We start from the raw sequence: 19,599 nt of genomic DNA, 5'->3' as shown, positions 1-19,599 counted from the left end.
CCTTGAACTCAGACCTTTGCATTAGTCCTGCTGCAGCAGTCCTGGGCTGCTGAGATCCGTGCTGACAGGGACACCAGAGCACGAGCACTTCTCATTAACTAAGGGCTGCTTTGTGTCTTGTCTCTCTTCCAGTCCTGAATCAGCAGAAATAACCATGGTAGCCCTGTCATCTGCGTGTGGCAGGAGCGATGCTGTGGCCACTGAAAGGTTAAGTTTATTTTTAGTGGCTTGTTTGCCCTCATTATTTTTCAGTTTGTGTTATGGAGGAAGTAGAGCGTGACTGTATCACTCCTGACTCTGTGCCCTGATGAGGTCTCACATGTTGGCCAGTGCAGGCAGCACTGGGAGCACAAGCTGAGCCTTCTCCTGTCCCCCTGTGCCAGCAGAGCTCTGCAGAGCCCCGAGGGCCCCAGTGCTGCTTGGCAAGAGCAAGGCAAATGAACTCTCCCCTCCAGGTATCGAGTGCAGTGTGTTCATTAACCATCTCTAAACAAGGTGTGCAAGGTTCTGCCTCCGCTGTGGCTCTGAGTGGAAAGGGTGAAGCAGAGGGCTGGTGCAGTGATCCTTGGCTCTTTTGGATTCTCCCAGTCTCTGGGAGATAGACTCATGCCCACCACCCACGGGATGATTTCTGTAAGAGCAGAGGTAGAACAGGCTGTGTGACCCCTCCCACAGCTCCTCGCTTCAGGAGGTGCAAGTTATTCAACAGCTTCAAGCAATGAAACAGTTCAGGCAATGGTCATAGCTGAGCAGATGCTCAGCATTGTCTGCTAAGGGCATAAATATTCTTTCCAGTGTCTGGAGCAGAGGTTATGTTCAAAGGAGCAGGAACTATTCAGAAGAAATGAGCCCTTTCCCTTGCAGCAGCCTCTGTCCTGACAGCTTGCAGGAGTCCAGCTGCTGTGTGTGCCTGCCTAGCCTTGAGATCTGGGAGGAGCTGGGAAATGCCAAGGTTCGAGGGTGGATTTGTTCTTCTGCAAGGGAAAAATAAGAAAAAACAGGATGGGAGAGGAACACAAATTGCTATTTGATTTCAGTCTCCCCTGGGAGTATTTCAGTTCTGGCTTCCAAACAGAAAGAAAGACCCAACCCAAACCCAAGAAAAACCCACAGTAGCAAAGCAGGGGGAATTGGAAGCAATCCTCTGTCTCTCTGCTTCTTTCTCTGTCACCTTGATTTGGCAACATCATTCTCTCTTTTTCCCCAAAATAGAAGCTCTCCCTGTGGCCAAGAGAGGCTGGATCCTTTACACTCATCCAGAAGGAAGAGCAGGGTTTGAGTGACATCCAGGTCACTTTACTGCTCCCTCAGTGTCTGGCCAGTCTCTGGGCACTGTGGTAATAACCTTGGTAAATATTATGTGACAGGAATATTGGAGAACCTCTCCTTTCCTGCACTTTGAAATGACACTGTTTGTACTGAGATCACATGTAATGCCAAGGGGCTTTGGTTTTGCATGAGTCACTGTGCATTTTGATTTTAAACAACCCCTCTTACCCAGGAGCCTGGCAAATGGGGGGCTGTTGGGTTTGTTGTTTGCTTGACTGCTTAGGATGGAGAGGAATCATCCTTGGGAGGAGGAGGAGGAGGAAGGACTGTACCACTTGTTTTCTTCAGTGAGCTATCAAATCCGTTTCATCCCAGCTAGAACAGGAAAAAAAATAGTCTTGTCTGCTTAGGGCAGAGCAAACTGAGTGGAAAATAGGAGCTGCTATATTTAACTACTGTGCATTATGTTGTTATAGCAACTGCATCCATAAAACTTCTATCAATGATGCCATATAAAAAGCTACATCAAGGAATCATTAGCTGAGCCTATTCTCGTCAATTCCGTTTGGAAAAACACCTCTTAGTCCTGCAGGATGTTTTTTTAACATTCACCAACTCAGTGGTAGGCTGTAAAAGAGGCTGTGCAGAGGTAATATTTGGGAGCTTAGTGCTTTATCACTCTGCAGCTGATTATGATGCAGCCTGAGTGCCACCGATGCCTTGTTGCACTGACACGTCACAGCCTGGCTGTTGAATGCCCCACTGCATGGCATGGGCATTGTGCAGAAGGGCTGCACTGAGGTTCCCTGAAAGAGGAGGGTTGGTTAAATGCCAGTTTTTGATCCGTATGTTGAAACAATGAACTGTCCGGGCAGTCCCACAGACTCGGTGGGTACTGTTCTCAAAAGCCACCAAGTGCATCAGGTCCCAACAAAGCAGAGTTCTGCTTGTGTGGAGTTTCCAAGGCCAGGTCTGAAAGGGTGTGTTGAGCAGGGAGGAAGATGGGTTTTGGGTGCTTAGCTTGATAATAGTGAATGACATCCCATTTACCATTTTGTTTGATGCCTTCTTACACTGCAGGGCTGGAGTGGGACTCTGATCTCTCCCTCCTTTCAGCAGCTGCAGCCCAGCATTCTCTTGATCTTAAATGTCCCTGGGGATCTCAGGAGTGGTGGCTGTGGTTGCACCCAGACTGCCCCCATAAGGTCGAAATAGAATTGTCCTCTGCTGTTTATCCTTGGAGACTCCCTCAGAGCATTCTGCCCTATGCCTGGTAATATCCCATAGGCTGGGAATGTTATCCTAGATTTTGTCTCATTCCTTCATTTACTCCCTCATTCCTAAGTTCGTTCATCCCAGCCCCCTTCCTGACACTGTTGAGAGCCATTAGGATTGAAGTTGAGCACAGGGCACCCCCAAAGTAGTTTTCTATTCCAGAGAAACAGCCTCAGGGGATGTCCTTCCAGCATCGTTAGGCAGTGAGTGGAGCAGTGACACTGCACATTCTTCTCCCAGACAGTGCAGGGCCCAAAGCACAGAGCCAGGGAACAGCTCTGTCAGCTGGAAGATCTCGGAATTGCCACTGGCAGAACCATCTTTTGCCACTGGTACACGTGAGTGCAGAGACCTTGGGCAGTGCTTTACAAAGTGCAAATTGCTACATGGTGTAGTTCAGGGTGCGTGGAAATAGAGCCAGAAAGTCCAGTTAGGGAGAGAGGAGGCATTCCAGATAGCAAACATTCAACATCTGGCAAGTATATCCTTCTAATGTCTCTGTGACTCCGAGGAGACTGGCTGTTCTTCCTCCTTCACATCTGTTCCATCAGATTAATCAGGCAGATTAGAGGCTGGGATTCTAGATGGAGCCCCAGCACAGCTTTAAGACATCCATTCTTTCCATGCTCTCCAGAATTGTATTTCCCCAGTGCTCCACAGCAGCCAGCACAGTCAGTTCAGTGAAGGGTTTTGCCTTTGGCACAGGAGAGTGTTTGGAGAGTGAAGTCATTGAATTCAGTGAACAACTTCTCATCAAATAGAACATGGCCAAAACCATAACACACCCACCAGGGGATCAGCCCCAAAGTTCTGTGTTCCTCAGAGGAGCTCTGTGTTCCCCAAGACCAAGTTTTCTGCCCTATCTTGACTTCCTTCTTACCATCAAAGGGAGGTTTCACTGATTGGTGCCACACAGGAGCTGATCCACTCGCTTTGCTCACATCTTTCCTTGAGGATGGCTGAATAAAGGCAGGGAATTTGGGAGGAGCTCAGTCCTGAATTTGTAGGGTCAGGGCTGTTGGGCCATTGCAGTGTTTCTGCTGAGATGCAGCTGATGGCTGCAGACAGCAACAGCCTTCAGAGCAGCTGGTCCTGGAGGGAGGAGTTGGGGCTGAGTTTTGCAGTGCAGAAATGGTTGGAGCCTTCAGATGTCTCATGGCCTTTTGAAATTCTTCACTGCAGAGGGTCTCACATGTGGATCTGAACCTACCACAGGCACAACGGAGAGGGTGCAGTGAGAGGTGCCCTGTAATCACCAGCCTCTGGCACTTGGTGGGTGGGTGGGTGGGAACAAGCCACCTTAGGTCACTTCATGTTTAAAAAGAATGGTAAAAAGTGTCTCTGGGGGAAAAACACCCACATGGAAAAAGCTCCTGAAAAAGAACGTGTTTGTGTTTGACTTCTTGGGATTTTATGCCAAACTCTTTCATTTTGCCCAAACCACAGCAAGTCCAATCTGTAAAACAACATTCCCAAAATGGCAACGACTGAGAGCTGCAACCTCTCCCCTACTTGGAAGTGTCCCCTGGAGACACTCCAGCAGGGTGGAGATGGGAGCGAGAAGATGGATTTGGGAGAGGATTGGCTCGTTTTGTGAACGTGTGCAGGAGGTAGAGTTTTGTGTTTCTCTCTCTCTCTCTGTAACCACAGAGTATCTCTTGCCTGAGAAATACAAATGAGCAAGGCTGCAATTCCTGTGCACATGGAGCTGGGTGGAGCCCATTCCCAGAGCTCTGCTCTGAGCCTTGCTGAGTCCTGAAGCGTTTGGATCAGGACAAAAAGGATGAGCAGAGGAGCAGTTTCTTCATGCCTGTTCTTCCAGATGAGTGACAGGTCTGGTGGCAGCAGCTTTGAGGACCTTTCAGGAACCAAAATACAGTTTGTGTCTCCTTGAACCCTTATACAGCACAAACTCCTCAATCTGCTGCTGAATGCAGCTTCCCTTCCCTGCTGAAGACGCTGCCTGCTCCTGCTGAAACGTTTCCATATGAACTGCATCTCTGGCTCCTGTTTCTGGTGGCAGGAATGGTTATTATTAGTTCCCTCTGGGAGCAGCTCAGTAAGTGCTTTGAAGGTGCCTGCATGGCAGAGCAGCACACCCAGAACAGACACTGGGCCTTCAGATAGTTTGCCAAATTTCACAAGCACTCACTGCTTTATCTCTCCAAGCTTGTCCTATAAAGTTCCCACCCTGCTTGCTGTACCAAGTGCTGAATCACTTCTTTGGGTGGCCACATTCTACTTGTGGGGGAAGAAACCTCTGGCAGAAGAGCAGAGCAGATATTAATGGCGACACTTAAACCTTCCTCCCCCCCGCTGCCCACAGAAAATTGCTGGTAATGTTTACAAGGCAACATTTAACAATCTTTGTCAGAGCAGTAAGACTTGAGTGGTGGGGTAGAAGGTGGCCAAGTCAGTATTCCAAGGCCATTGTTTAGTAGGAAATGGTATTGCTTGCAGAGCTTTGGCTCTGGAGCAGAGGAGACCATTGGCAGGAGAATCTGTGTAAGGCATATGTTTTCTGATTGCTGTTTGAGTTCTGCCATGACCTGCATTTCTGGCTTGACTTTTGCTTTGAATTGTGTTGGATATTCATTACTCCGTGCTTCCTATTTTGTCTATGCCTGTGTAGTTAATCCTTTTCCTTGAACTTAACCAATAGCCAGAGATAATCCTAGTTTGAAAGTGACTGGAGAAACACAGCAGTTTACATATAATGCATGTTTGATCCTGGTTGATTTACACATGAACTGGCACATTGTCCTTCGTTTAATACACCACTGTAAGGTGATAACAATCTCTTTACATATTACACAGGGTTAAATAACTTTTTTTTTTTTTTTGTATTTCCTTTCTCCTTTTGGCAAATGTTCCGTTGTTTGGAATTTTTTTCCTTGTGGAAGAGCATGCCTGGGACAGCCCTGAGTGCCATCTGCTGGAGACCTGCTGCCTCCCAGCCCTGCCATGGGCCAAATCCGGGGTGGTGCAGTTGGGAATGTCAGCACAATTGCTCCAAAGCCATGAGCCACAGACCAGAGCAGGAGAAACAAGAGGATTAACAAGGAATTGAAGCCAATACCCTCTGATGCTTTCACCATACCAGGATCCTTTGCTTACACTTCTTGATGGAAGTGCCTTCACTGTTCTCATCTCCCACGCTGGTCCCCTCATCCTATTTCCAAGGGAAGCACTTTTGCTCTAGAGACTATCCAGGACAAAGTCATGAAGGGACCAAAGTCTTAGTGAGCAAAAAGCCAGAGCAGCTTCTCAGATGTCCCAGTGCCAGTGTGGGTTAGGAAACAAGAAGCTGGTCCCCAAAGAGGAGCTGCTGAGGAAATGTCCCTGGCCAGCAGACCCTGGGCTTTAAACAGCCAGTGCTCCCAGAGGTGAATAGCCTTTGGCAGCCTCTTGCAGTTTCCCTAAGTGCAACTTGAGAAGTTTGAGAGTGAATTGGATTTATAGAGCTTATTTGTGATGTGTCCCAGCAGGCAGGATGAGGAAAGTAATGGCAGAACAGTGTGGGCAGTGAGGCTTATCCCTGCCTGAGGTGTCATCCAGTGTCAGTTCCTGCAGTTTCTTGTGAGATTGGCCATTGTAAATGTGTGTGTGTGTGAAGAGAAAAGGGTTGGTTTAGTGTACAGAGTTTATAGCTGTAAAATCAGGGTTTGGATAACTCCACTGAGTGCTCACCCACATGTATCTCTTCTCTCACAGGTACCTGCATTCAGAGGGGAAGTTACCTGAAGGTAGGTCACCTCACATCCCTGTCCTTGCAGGCACTGGGCAGTTGTTTACATCAGTGTTCTGTCCAGGGTTCCAGCTGCCCAACTCACCCCTGCAATGCAAATGAACCCCACAGCTCAACTCTTCCTCGCCCTTTTATCTCCGTGCAATTTTTACCCACTCAGGCTTCTCTACAAGCACTTTTCTGTCCTTAGGGATTCTCCATTCTGTGTCTCCTGACACTGTGCTGTGATTCAGTGTCTGGCCTGTGCCTTTTGCTGCCTTGGGTGAATAGGAGTGTTATTTCCAGGTCTCTCAGCTCAGTCACAGAGTTTTTGGTCACGTCTTACCTACAAGCCTTTTTTCTTTTCTGTGACAAAGGCCTCAGAAACCACGACCAGCTTAGCCAAGAATGTTTGCATGTACCAAGTTAAGCTTCCAACAAAACGTGCTCAGGAAAAGTACCTGAAATCTGCAGTGGCACAGCAAGTTATTGTAATGGCTTCTATCATCTACAGATGAGCAAGAATCCCTGAGAAACCCTCTGTACAAGCAGGGAAAGGAAAGAAACAAATTACAGAAGCAGGTTGCTCCTGACCCCTCTTCTAGCTGCTGTCCTTATCTCCAGCAAACAGTGCCCGACTCAGGGACAAATGTGAGGAACCAGTTTAGGCACAAAGCTGTCAGTCAGCTCTTTGGACAGAGCATGGGAAGGGGGCTCAGCCAGGCCCACCCAGTCAACCTCCTGTTCCCTCAGCAGCCATCTGGGCTGTGTTCCTTTAATGCTAATTCCCAAATCATTGTAGGATTTGAATGAGTCACAGCAAATCAGTTTTAATTCTCTGCTAGCAGGAAGTTGCAGACCTAATGAGAGAGTGTGAGCCAAGATGGCAGAATGCCCTTTAGCTGAGTTCTGACTCCAGTCTCTTCAGTTCCCCAATTTATGAAAGAGGAGTACAATGCCAACTTCTTTCCTGGGACCTTTTCTTTGTTCAGCTTTGGGATGCAGCAGAGCTCTGTGTGCAGTACAAAGGACAAGGATCTGCAGTGGTTGATGTCACTGCTGGCTGTCAGGCCCCATCTATACTGAGCCACTTCCATGTGCTGTTCATGCAGGTCTGTTAGATTCACTACGGTCCTCAGTATGGGCTGAGCCTCAAATTCATTCAGGTTTGAAACAGAACCCATGTATAGAGAACATTTCCATTTCTCCAGCAGCATCAAGAGACTCCTGGAGCTGTGTGAAAGCCTTGCTGCTCTGATTACATCACATCTGACATGACCTACAAACACCAAAGGAACGGGGAGCTCCCATGCTGCTGCTTACGCTAAGCCTTTCCAAATATAGTCCCAGTCTCATTGAAATTCCCAGTATTTATAATTTGATCTGGCAGGCGTGCAGGGCTGTGCATCAGAGGGGCTTAATGAAACAAGAGTGATGCTGGGATTGAGGCTGTCTGGATAGAGCTGAAAGGCATGTTCAGGCCATGGAAATTTGCTGCTCTGCTGTTGGTAAGAGGGAACTGTGTGTAGGTGAACCTGTGTAAGCCCATGTGATCAGGGAAGCCACAGAAAATCTCGCTGCAAATGCAAAAGCCAGCTAAGCCTTGCATTGCCTCAGTGATATGCAAATGAGCACCCTAAATATCCTGCTTTGCTTTCTAATGCCTTTAGCCAGCATAAACACAACAGGCTTTTTATAATCTGTAATCAAGTTCTCCAGCCTGGGCACAAGGACTTGGGCTTGTCTCAGGAAGCCAAGACAGCTGCTGGATATGGTTCCACCCCTGCCACTGGCCCCTTCCAGCTATACCCAGTGCTCTTCCACAAGAACTGCTGTGCTTCCATCCCTCAGGAGCGGGGCAGGCCTGCAGCACACCCAGAGCTGCCCAGGAGCTCCTCCTTCTAGGCAGACCTGCTGCCTCAGTGCTTTGGAGGTAGAAAGCCAAGCCGAGCAGGCTGCAGGCTTCCCACACTTCTATTCTAGGCCTAATCCAGGAGCTATATTGATCCTGCCCTTTCTGCCAACCTAGAGAGGTTGTATTACACTGCTAATCCCATCCTGCCCAGGTCACAACAGGCTCTGAAAAGCTTCACCTGCTGGTGTCACAGGAGTGGACTCCTCAATGGCAGCACTGCTCTCACCCTGCTTGGCAGGGAGCAGCCTGTTTCTCTGAACCCTTTTTCATCTCTCCCTGGACTGTACATTCCTTCCCTGCTTCATTTCATCTCACATTCCCATGCAGAACAGGCCTTGCTGTCAGCACATGGAGATCCTTGTGATATCACTGACACAGAAGGCTCTTGGAGTGCCCTTTTTTTTGGGAGGCTGAATGCCACCACTTTGCCTGATCTGACCGAGGAGGGCACAGCAGGTCAGACCGAGCCCTACTGAAATCATTTGCAGTGGTTTTCGTCCCCTATTGCTGAGCTTTGGGGAACAAAAGGGTGTAATTGCTGCGTGAATTAATATTTCTTAGGGGGAAAAAAATGAGGAAAGGGAGAGCACGTTTTGTTAACAGAGCAGTCCAGGCTTCAGAGGGCAGTGGTGGGTAACCCTGTGTCAGGCCTCTCTTCCCACCACTGCAAGTAGGAGTTCACATGGCATTGCCAGAGTCCATTAACAACCATCCAGGAAAGGAAAGATCCATTGCCCTGTGTTTGCTCAAGCCTTGTCCTCCCTTGTTTGAAAAGCAAACAGGCAGCCAGTGGGAATGCTGGGGACAAGAGCAAGAGGATCCATATCTATTCCTTTCCCCTGCCACAGTGCAACATTAATTCTTTTCTCTCAAACTACCCACGGCAGCAGCCCAGGGGGTCTCTGCAGAGAAGGGGGAAGAGGAGTTCCCCCACTCGTGGCACATCAGAAGGTTCCTTCCAAGTTTGGAAACAAGAAATTCTGTAGTGGGAGTAGAAGAACTGTCAGGGCACTTCAGTTTGTGAGCAAGTGCAGCGCTTGTCCCTGCAGAGCATCCTTTGCAGTAGCAGCTGAGACCGATGGCAGCCAAACAGCAACTGCTCTGCTGTCACTTGTCCAGTGGGCCGGGAGCGGGCCGGGGGCTCAGGCTCGCGGTCAGGAAGTGGCACAAGCCACCCGTGCTGGTCCCACAGCTCCCTGCATTCCCGCACGTCCAGGGGACTCTGCGGGGAGCTTGGCAGAGCCGCCGCTGCTCGCAGATGGCATCGCACAGCTGCTGCTCTCAGGAGCGCCCTGACCTTGCAGGACTGGGGGCTGAGGCTGCGGGAGGACGGGGGTGGGGACACGGCACTGGCACGGCTAAGACAGGAGGGTGTTGGAGGCAGAGGGTGCCAGGAGGGCTCTGAGCCGGGCGGGCCGGGCAGCGCTGCGGGTCCCCTCCCGCGGCCGGCGGACACCGCCATCTCCCGGCGGCTCCCTGAGCAACGCCCGCACTTCAGGAGGGCTTTTCCTCCGGGTCCTGGCACAGCACAGACTCCTGTCAGCTTTTATCTGGATAGAAATGCCAGTGATTTCCCTTGAGGTCTCTACCCCTGCCCATCGCTGGGAGAAAAGAGCTCCTGTGAGTGCTGTGTCCGTCCTGCTGGGGAGTCACGTCCCAGGATCAGTGGAAGGGGAGCATGGCCCTGTGGAGCCCTCTGAGATGCTGAAATAAGGAGTTACCAGTTTTGCTTTGGGGAGTGGAAAAGGCTATTGAAAAGTTGGAACAAGTTGTACATCCTTCTCTTGAAGGAGAGAAAGGAGAGAAAGGAAAGAAAGGAATTGAAAGATCCCAGAGATGTGCTGGAGGGAGTCCATGGGGGCTGCCATGTCCTGCCCTTGCAGGCTTTGACTAGAATAAAAGCAAGCCCTTTCTTTGCAGTGAAATGAGTCAGAATTACTGGGAAGAGGCTGGAACAAATCAGTTATGAGGGGATTTGTCAGGATGGTCCCGTGTGTGCTGTTTGTCCCTGGGTTCAGTGTGTCACAGCCCCCTGGCTGGTGCTGGTGGGGCATCTTGGAGTGCCAGACTCAAACCTGGAAACGTGTGGGAGCTTCCCCTGTGTCTCCAGGAAATTGTAGAGCAACAGGTTTTCCCCTCCTATCTCGGGCTTGGTAGAGGCTAAACTGAGGGGTCTACCAAATGTCCAAAGTAGGGAAAAGATCTTTGTTCCTGCTCCCATCCAGGAGAATCTTATCCCTTAGGGGAACACCAGTCCTGCTGACATTTTAAGGCTGAAAGGCATTTGAGCACCACCAGCTTAAGCAGTTATTAGACTTGAGCACAGACTTCACACACTGAAATGGTGCCTCAGGAGCCTCTGCAGCAGCTCAGCCTTGTCCAGTGTCTCCTTTGTGTAATCTCACTGTTTCAAGGCACTCTGAAGAAAATCCAGTTATGAATTGAGTTGTGTCTCTGACCACCTGTGTAAACTGTTACTTTGGCCTGTTCTGTCAAACTTTAATACAATGTGTGAAGTGTGGAGCATAATCACAGCAGCTTCCAAGCCCCAGGAAATCCCAAAGCAGCTCCTTTGAGAGCTACAGGCTCTAAAAGGGACCATCAGTAGCTCTGAGCTCATCAGTGAAGACAATTTAGCCATAGGAAAAAGAATAGCAATTAACTTCTGAGTTCAAGGGGATCTTTAAAAAAGAAAAAAAAAAAGCTTCCAGACCAGGAGAATCTTTATACATCTTACCTTCCTCTGCTTCATCACAAACATCTGAGCAATGTATTCTGGAACTCTGTTAAAATGTAACTGCCTGCCTGAGTTAATATTTGATACTGCCATTCCTGAGACATGTAAATATTTATTCTGTAGCTAAGAATTGGAGTAGAAAGGTGAAATTTCATTTTGGTAGCTGAACAGAGACGGCTGTTTTAAATTTCTATTCTGTGATAGAGTGCCTGCATTCAGAGAATCATCATTATGTAGGAATAGTTTTGGGGTAGTCAAAGCTAGTTTTGCTTTCAACAAACTGTAGACTACAAATAGTCATATACTGAATAAGGACTGGTACAAGTGGTCATAAACATGCACTGGGCACCAAGAGGTCCTGGTGGAAGCATCAGGAAAAGTTGCTCCCCTTTTGCACCAGGATCCTGAGACCTGCTGAGCCTGAAGAGAAGGACACCTTACAACACTGTTTTGAAATAATTCCCCTCTTTGTCTGTGCAGGGTGCCGTGTGCTCGTGCTCGAGTCAGTAAATCTCTTGAGGAAGTACATTTCCTTCCTGGATGTGCCCATCTCCTGCCTCCTGCCCAGGGATGCCCTGTTCATCCTCACAGAGGAGGAGACCGAGCAAGCCAAGGTGAGATGTGTGGCACCTGCTTCACCTGCTCGAATGGCTCGTCATCATTGTGAAGACTTTAGTCAGGAGTGTCACATTCACGGGGAATTTCGTAAGTGGGTTATAAATGTCACTAAGGAATGTCTGCAGGGATTTGTAAAACATGAATGGACAAGACAGGTTACCTCATGTGCTGTGTGACAGGATGGGGCTGAGCAGATTTGCAGCTCAGAGCACTGAGTTTTACAGTGCCCAGGATGCAGTATGCATTTCAGAGGAGACTGGATCCAACATAATATTCTGAATATATGAGTGGCCTGTCAAAGACTGGCATGACTCCATACCAGGAGCAGCATCCCTGCATCACAGCTCTAACTAAAGATGGAAACAGCCTGTGAACTTATGGTCCAAAGAGTTCCCTTCTTTACTATGCATTTTTTATTTTGCTGCATGAGATCTCACACATTTAGTCCACACTTCCCTGTATCAGAATCTGATTAGCTCCCCTTCCATAGCATGAAAATGTTTGCCCAGAAAACAGTGCTGTTAATTCACAAATTGCAGAACTTTCCTGCTTTTGAGGCTGCTGAACTGGAGAGTTACACATGGAAACTGCTCGGATAGAGGTGGTGTTCATTATTCCCATGTGTTTTTTGTTTCTGAAACCTGACCTTTCTGGGCTGGTGCACTATAAATATTCGGTTTCAGCTGGCAGTGTGTGGTCGGAAGCAAATGCAGGGACGTTCCCAGATACTCACCTATCAGGTTCCTGCTTCCCCAGCATGTGAACGTTCAGGCATGAGATCACGTGGGGAGGAGGAGTTATAAGTGATAAATACACTGTCTCAGCACCAATCTGCAGCTGATAATGTCCTTTGAACAGGACCCTCTGAACAGCAGGCAGCCCAACACCAGCAACACGGGGGCAGAAAGGCCCCATGGATTAGGCAGCCTCCCCCTGCTCACTGAAAACAGGCTGTCCTATAAATTGGCAGGCCTAGGAAACTGCCCTAGAAAAGGAGGCCTAGGAAACTGCCCTCACATGAGGCCTGGAAGGTTCCTGTAATGCTCTCTCCCCTCTTTTTCCTCCTAGAGGGCCATGCGGTGCCATCGCAGCCAACTGCTCTGGTTCCGTCACCTCTACGTGCTCTTCTCACGGTACATGGTGGTCAATTCTCTGCACCTCCTGTAGCAGGACGTGGCTCACAACTCCAGGAGAGAAGAATGACCAAAACAAAAGGACCATGCCAAGCCCAGGACTAAAAGAAACTCCTGTGTTATGGGCTGGAGAGGATGGGATGCTCTTTGTGCAGCATTCTGCAGGCTACAGAAACCAGGAGTGGGAACTTCCCTCTGAATGTCTTGTTGCCTGATAACTTGAGATGAACAGGGTTTAACAGCTGCTCTGTTTTCTCACTGTAGAAGCTTAACTAGGATGAGAAATTTGGATTAACTTAATTAGGAGTTGAGTACAGGAGTATTCTGCACTGGAGAAGATGTGGCAAAAACTATTTCCCCAAGAAGATACAGCTGCAAGGACTGCTTGGCAACTGTCTCTTGGTGCTTTTGTAAAGTCCAGGTATCAGGAGGAACTTTTCAAAGGACACGCTATCTCCACAGATACCAGATCTACAAAGACATTCCTTATTCAGTCAGAACTTTAAAAAGCCAAAGCTTTTGAATAAAACATCAGAAATAATACGAATTTCTCTAACTGCACTGATCTTTGCTGTTGCTGCTGCTTCTTTCATACATATTGTGTTGCAGGCTCCACCTCCTCAGAGTGTCCCTCATGAAACACGAGCATTTCTTCTTGCTTCAGAACGTGGGGCTCAAGATCAACTCACAAGAGTCTCAGCAGGACGTAGGAATGAGGTGCAAGACACCCAGACTGTAACTATGTCTTTTATATGGTGACTTAAACTTTGGCACAGCTAAAGGCAAAGTGCCAAACCAGCAACCCTGGAGTGCTTTAAAGAGTAAAACACTGAAAGTCACAAAGGAATGAGACAATCAGCATAGAAAGATTTATTTAAGAAACAGAGGACAGATAACAGTAATGTAGAGATTGATTTCACCATCCATCACCCAGGAAATCCCAGACTGCAGTTCCACAGCAGTGCTCCGAGTTCAGTTGCTGGAAGGCTGTGTCAGGGCTTTGACATGTCTCTGATGGTCTTATGCTCCTTCACTGCTTTCTCCCATTCCTTGCCATTGATATCCTCTGTGATAATGGTCTGCACGGTGCCATCATCCAGGCAATGGGGAGCTATTCCTGAACAAAGACAGAGCACAGAGAAACCTGCTTCTCAGAAAGTGAGGGAGATGCCTGCACCACTCCTGGATGGGGCATCCCAGGGAGTATCAGTGCTATTGTTGTAAGGCTGAGGAGCCTGGATGAGACTCCTGTCCCAGGCACAAGCCCACACATCATAGGTAAGACTGTTTCTTATGGAGGAGCTACAGGTTCAGGCTGCAGTTCCAGATGTTGAACACTTTAGGGACAAACTCTTAAAGACACATGCTGCTGCCTGCTGTCCTGCTGGCATCCAGTGGAGCCTTTACTCAAGGGTTGCTTGGTGGATAAGTTTGGTTACCACAGCTTCCTCTTTGTACCTACCATAACCATCTGGGTTGGAACGAGGAGTATAAAAGCTCTGGACACCACAGGTCTTGCAGAACGTGTGCTGGGCACGGTGTGTGTTGAAGGTGTATGTTGTCAAATTATCAGCACCCTGAGCAAATGAGAAGCAGTTTTCTATGTAAATAGGTTTTCTATATAAATACATGGATAAATTACTTTGGGCCTACAGCTAAGAAATGGAAAATTTAAAATACCACCTTCCTCTCTTGAGACACAGAGTTCTGCATTCATGAGCCCCTGTGCCATTTCCCCCAGCCAGCCACACACAAATTTAGGATAGAAAACTGGGTGTTGCTTGGATCCAGGCTAACACTGGATTATACTGCTCAAGCTCATGGCCATGCTCTTACTGTGCTTTACTCTACCTGCAGCAGCTTGAAACGTGACGCTGGCACAATGAAGTGTCTGTTCTGTTTCTTTGTGCAAATGCTGCAACTGTAAAAGAAAAAGCAGACCTTTCTAGAAGCAGTGGACAAGTTGTAGTGCAGCAGTCAGATCTAGCAGGGACCTCTTGACAACAGAAATTCTACTGACAGTTGGAATGGCTCCTGGGTGGCTTCACAGAGGTAAGTGGTGAAAGTGGACTTGTGGTGTCAGAAGTGTTTGGCTGAGCACACCCATGGAACAGACTGACTCTACACAGGTACCCCCATAAGGTATCTTCCTACACCAAACATTATATTCTTCACATACACAACTCTTAAGGACGCACTCTAGCCCTGAAAAATCTTTCAGACCACGCCTGGCCAATTTTGCCAACATTAATTGCTTTGCAAACAAGAAAGCAAAGTTCAGAAGTTCACCCATGAGCAAAGTGCTTGCAAGCAAAGGGGGATCACTGATGAAATCAGAGAGTGGCTTAGGTTGAGGCATGTGGTCAGAGATGTACTGTCACTTGAGAAGACCAGGTTAAAAAAGGATCAATGTGCTCTGAACCCACTGACTGAGAGGAAATATAAAGCAGATGGCTGAGCACCTGCACTCACTAGATCTCTCCTGACACTTTCTGCATGAGCATGGCTCTGAGACCTGAAGTCCTGCAGCACCTGAAATCCCTGGCGCTGATCTCAGATTGGATCAGGACATAACTGGGGCAAACCCAATGGAAACAGCTCAGAGGGTGTTCTGCAGCTGTCTCATCTTTTAGCTCTAAGGCTGCAAAAGCAGACAAGCTGATATTCATGTATGAGAACAGGGAACAAAACAACTCACTTGCAGTTGAACACGTGCAGATCTGGTGAAGCCCAGACCTCAAATCGGACGGCTCCGCAGTGACAGCCTCCTGTGTGCTTGACCAAACCTCTGTATTCACTGGAGAGAGAAACAACAGAGCTCTTGTGATCATACTCTCTTTTTTTGGCCAAGAAAGCAGTAAGGCTATATACAACATTATTCATGTCTGCCTTGAGCAATTGCAGAGCACCAGGAAATGTATCCAATCAAATGTACTTTAATACCATGGGTCAGAGTGAGGTAGGGAATGGACTTTGTCCTAACAGCAACTGCTTTTGTACTTTAATTAAAATGGTGAAAAGGAAAGAAGAATAGCATTTCTAGGGACCCTCCACTCTGTATAAGAGAGCTGCCCACCACAGTCCAGGTCACAGTGTCACCCAGGCTGCAGCTGTGTCCTGCACAACCCTACAGAAACCGGACAACCTGCTTGGAACTGAGAACTGAAATTTCCCACAATTTTCCCCACAACTCCTCCAGCACCACTAATATTGCTCCATTTAAAAGCTGGAAAAAGCAGAGATAACTGGATTTTACATAATATTTGAAACGTGATTTATTTCAGATTGTAATTGCAGGGGAACTTTATGATCAAGGAATTTCTCAGCCTGTGCCTCTCCCTCTCTCTGAGTTGCCTCCACAGAAGCTGGGCAGACTCACCGCGCCCGGTCAATCACAAAACGCATGGGAAAAACATTTTCCTTACAGATTTTCCCTCCCACGGACACTGACTGATTACAGCGCGGCGATGATGTGCAGCGCTCCGGGCAGAGCGAGCACAGGAAACTGGGTGGAGATTCAGAAGCTGAGCCTCGCGGTGCCCCCAAGGGCATTTTTGCCGGGAGAGGGGTAAAACAGGCAGAAAAAGCCACTTTCCCTGTGGTGCCTGCGCCCCCTCCCCACACCCCGGGTGCCCCCGCCGCCCTCCGCGGCACCTCCCGAAGCCCCTGCACCGCTGTGCGGGAGCGGCCGGGAGAGCGATGCTGCCACGGGCCGGGGCCGGACCGCGGCCCCGCTACTCACTACGCGTCCAGCAGCAGCCGCGCCGCCTCCTCGCAGCTCAGCCCGTGCCGCTTCTGGAAGGCGGCCCAGCGCCCGCTCTGCGCCCCCAGATCGAAGGGGCCGGGGGCGCGGGGGGGCTCGGCCTTCCCCCTGGGCGAGGAGCCCCCCGCGTTCCTGCCCCGCGCCCGGCGGGTCCCGCCCGCGGCCGCGCCGCTCTGCCGGCAGCGCCCCATGCACCGCCCCGCCCGCCGCCACCGGGGGGCGCCCCCGCGCCGGGAGCGGCGAGAGCGGCCACAGCGAGCGGAGCGGGCCCCGAGAGGCGGCCGCGGCGCGGAAGGGGCTGGGACACGGCGGGACAGCGGGGCGGGGCTGGGGCGCCCAGGGGCGGGGTGTGCCCAGGGGGCCGACGAGGCCAAAGGCGGCCTGGCTTGTGACAGCAACAACGTGGCCAGCAAGACCACGGTAGTGGTTGTGCGTGTTCCCCTCACACACACACCCCGTACTCGGTACTGGTGAGGCCGCACCTCCGACCCTGCGTTCGGTTTTGGGGCCCTGACGACAAGAAGGACGTTGAGGGGCTGGAGCGTGTCCAGGGAAGGGCAGAGGAGCTGGGGAAGGGGCTGCAGCACCAGTGAGATGAGGAGCGGCTGAGGGAGCTGGGGGGGCTCAGCCCGCGGGAAAGGAGGCTCAGGGGGGTCCTCATTGCTCTCTAGAAGTCTCTGAAAGGAGGGTGGAACCGGGGGGGGACGGACAAGAAAGGATGGGAGGAAAGGGTCTGAAGTTGCATCAGAGGAGGTTTAAGTTGGATATTAGGAAAACAATTATTCACCGAAAGGGTGTTCAGGCACTGGAACAGGCTGCTCAAGGAAGTGGTTGAGTCACCATCCCTGGAAATGTTCAAGAAACGACTGGATGTGGCACTTGGGGACATAGTTTAGTGGTGGACTTGGCAGTGCTGGGGGACATCCTAAAGGTTTTTCCAGTGGTTCTGTGATTCCATGATTCCAGGGTGTGGGGCAGCAGGGCCAGGGCAGGTGGGCACTGTGAGCAAGCAAAGCTGGAAGGACGTTCATGGCCCAGACTGTTCACGGTGTGTCCCAAGGGACAGCGGGCTCACTTCTCCCACCTCAAACCCCTGCTTAGGCCAGGTATGCCAGTTATCCACAGGCATGAGCCCGAGGTTTTCCCTCTCATTCTGAACATACTCAAGGATGTGAAGGTCTGTGCAGACCTGAGGGGCTGCTGTTGTTTCACATCTCTGCTATGCACAACCCTCATTTAGACACAAGATCACTGTGTGACATCACTCCACTAGTGGTAAATATCTCACAAAAAGCTATTCCTGAACATCTGAAAGCCAGTGCTGTTTCTCAAGTAAAACTGTTCAATGCAGGGAGAAGTCCAAATTTTTGAGGTGTCCAAGGCATATCTGGTTGGGGGGGGGGGGAAATCACTCCAAGGATGAACTTTGTGCCCAGTGTTGCAGGACTGGACGTTCATTTTGTTTGACTTCTAATCAAGGATTTGTATTCAACAGGACTTAATGTCTTGCCCTTTCCAAGAAGAGGAATGGAGAAAGATGTAAACAAGTGAGCTGACGGTCTGTGGAGAGGCAGAAGGTCAGGTCTCAGCCAGGAATATGTCAAAGCAACAGGACAGTGATGAATGAAACATCTCTCAGCACTCTCTGGTCTGGAAAAGAGCTTTAAAAACATGCTAGCACAGTGTGCAGGCTGCTGTCCTGAGATGGCACATACCACGATTTGCATAACAATCCTGTGGCTCAGCACTTCTCCCATGATAGGAAAGGGCACTGAGTTGCAATTTCCTGTCATCCCTCCTGTAAACCTCTGCACTGGTTACTCATTCTAATGGAACCATTTTAATACACCCTGTGTGACAAATTCTGGCCCATGCCAGCGTGTTCATCTGCAGCTCCTGATCTGAGCCACTCCCAGACCTTTAGTCACGCTAGATTTCGTGTTAGTCACCTTATATTTTGGGAGGAAAAAGCCGCTGAGGTGAAACTGGAAAGGCACTGAAACTGAGCCTGTGCAGGTTCCAGCAGGGGTTCATTCCCCTTCAGCACAGACACCAGCAGCAGGCACAGGTTTCAGCCTACATGGTCTGTCCTGTCCTAAAAACACTGAACTGCTCTACACTGACATCCAGAATGTATTTTAGGAGTTTGTTAGTGATCAGTTCACAGAAATGACCTTCTCCCTGTAAGACAGGAGCCACTTGCACCTGTACATGTTCAAAAAGCAGATCCAGGGAGAAAACTCTACTGAGTTTGCAGTCTTTGTAAGATCTGCAAATCTGTTGCTCTCTGTGCCCCTCCACAATTAATTCAGCTTATTTTAAATGTAGAAAGCGTTTTGAGAAGCTAAATTCTGTTCCCCTGTGATGTTTCAGGATAAAGAACTGGAGGATACAAATGGAAGAACAAAATGCAGTTTGGTTTCCTAAGGCCACAGTAAAGAAATTCTTCCTACTTTTTCACTTGTTCCTTATTTTACTGCAGAGGCTTCTCTGAGCTCAAATTTGGCTCTCACGTAAATAATCAGTTCAAGAGCTTTACAGGGGAGCTCTGGATGATGACAAATTTCACAGGTACTCTGAGTTGAAAGCCCTAAATTTCAATGATCACATACTGTATTGTCAGTGTACCTGGGCAGCAGGTGCTTTGTAGTGTCCAGAGATTTAACAGCTTTCATTTCATTATTCCAAAGCTGATGCAATGTTTGCCAGATTTTAGTAGGGGCCAATAGCTTGACAAAAAATGTATTTGCTCTTAAGCTTGCGAAGCAAAATGGAGAAGGAAGAATTATCCAGAGGGATGATGGGATAGACAAGAGGAAAAGTCCAGTAAATCACAGCTGGTTCTCTGTGTAGGTGGCTTGTGATACTCAAAGTCCAACAGTTGACGTGTTCCAGTGTTAAAGTACAAACAGGTTTTTCTGTGCCACCTCAGCTCTGCTTGTATAACAATGACTCAGCTCTGCAGCTCTGGCTCACAGCCCACATTGAAATTCTGTCTGTGGGAGCATTTTCATCCCCAAAGCAGCACTGAAAGCAGCTACATGTTTGTGAAAAGGAATTAGGAACTGTGATGGTTTTTATCGAATAAGCAGGGGACTAGGAGTTGTGTATAGCTGACACCACGCTGAAAAGAACAGGTTGTTAAAACTACGTGGTATGTTC

At 49.1% G+C, this 19,599-nt stretch overlaps 2 protein-coding genes across 2 annotated transcripts in view; one reads left to right on the top strand and one right to left on the bottom strand.

The window, feature by feature from the left end:
• Positions 1 to 13,440, top strand: part of PIGL (phosphatidylinositol glycan anchor biosynthesis class L) — a 55,066-nt gene extending 41,626 nt beyond the window's left edge. The window contains exons 5-7 of the mRNA XM_050322117.1: positions 6,259 to 6,290; positions 11,404 to 11,537; positions 12,610 to 13,440. Of these exons, the coding sequence (XP_050178074.1) occupies positions 6,259 to 6,290; positions 11,404 to 11,537; positions 12,610 to 12,708 (265 nt within the window). The 3' untranslated portion in view covers positions 12,709 to 13,440. The remainder of the gene's footprint in view (positions 1 to 6,258; positions 6,291 to 11,403; positions 11,538 to 12,609) is intronic.
• An 81-nt stretch (positions 13,441 to 13,521) lies between these two features.
• On the bottom strand, positions 13,522 to 16,655 carry CENPV (centromere protein V). The gene is made up of 5 exons (XM_050322042.1): positions 16,417 to 16,655; positions 15,373 to 15,471; positions 14,526 to 14,595; positions 14,137 to 14,251; positions 13,522 to 13,791 (listed from the first exon to the last, which is right to left on the bottom strand). Exons 1-5 carry the CDS (start codon positions 16,626 to 16,628, stop codon positions 13,667 to 13,669), a joined length of 621 nt encoding a protein of 206 aa, XP_050177999.1. The 5' UTR covers positions 16,629 to 16,655; the 3' UTR covers positions 13,522 to 13,666.
• Positions 16,656 to 19,599: the final 2,944 nt, after the last annotated feature.

Source organism: Myiozetetes cayanensis, unplaced genomic scaffold (genome assembly GCF_022539395.1).
Source record: "Myiozetetes cayanensis isolate MyiCay16 unplaced genomic scaffold, myiCay2020 scf27, whole genome shotgun sequence".
Classification (NCBI taxonomy): Eukaryota; Metazoa; Chordata; class Aves; order Passeriformes; family Tyrannidae; genus Myiozetetes; species Myiozetetes cayanensis.
The sequence above is the reverse complement of the archived record's forward strand: the minus strand, read 5'-3'. Positions and strand labels throughout refer to the sequence as shown.

Bases quoted from the DNA above. Each gene is read 5' to 3' on its own strand.
- CENPV (XM_050322042.1), bottom strand. From the start codon at position 16,628: ATGGGGCGCTGCCGGCAGAGCGGCGCGGCCGCGGGCGGGACCCGCCGG. The intron at 14,596-15,372 runs GTGAGTTGTTTT...TTTCTTTTACAG, and splicing joins CTGCACGTGTTCAACTGCAA to TTGCAGCATTTGCACAAAGA. The intron at 13,792-14,136 runs GTAGGTACAAAG...GTCTTTGTTCAG, and splicing joins TTCCAACCCAGATGGTTATG to GAATAGCTCCCCATTGCCTG.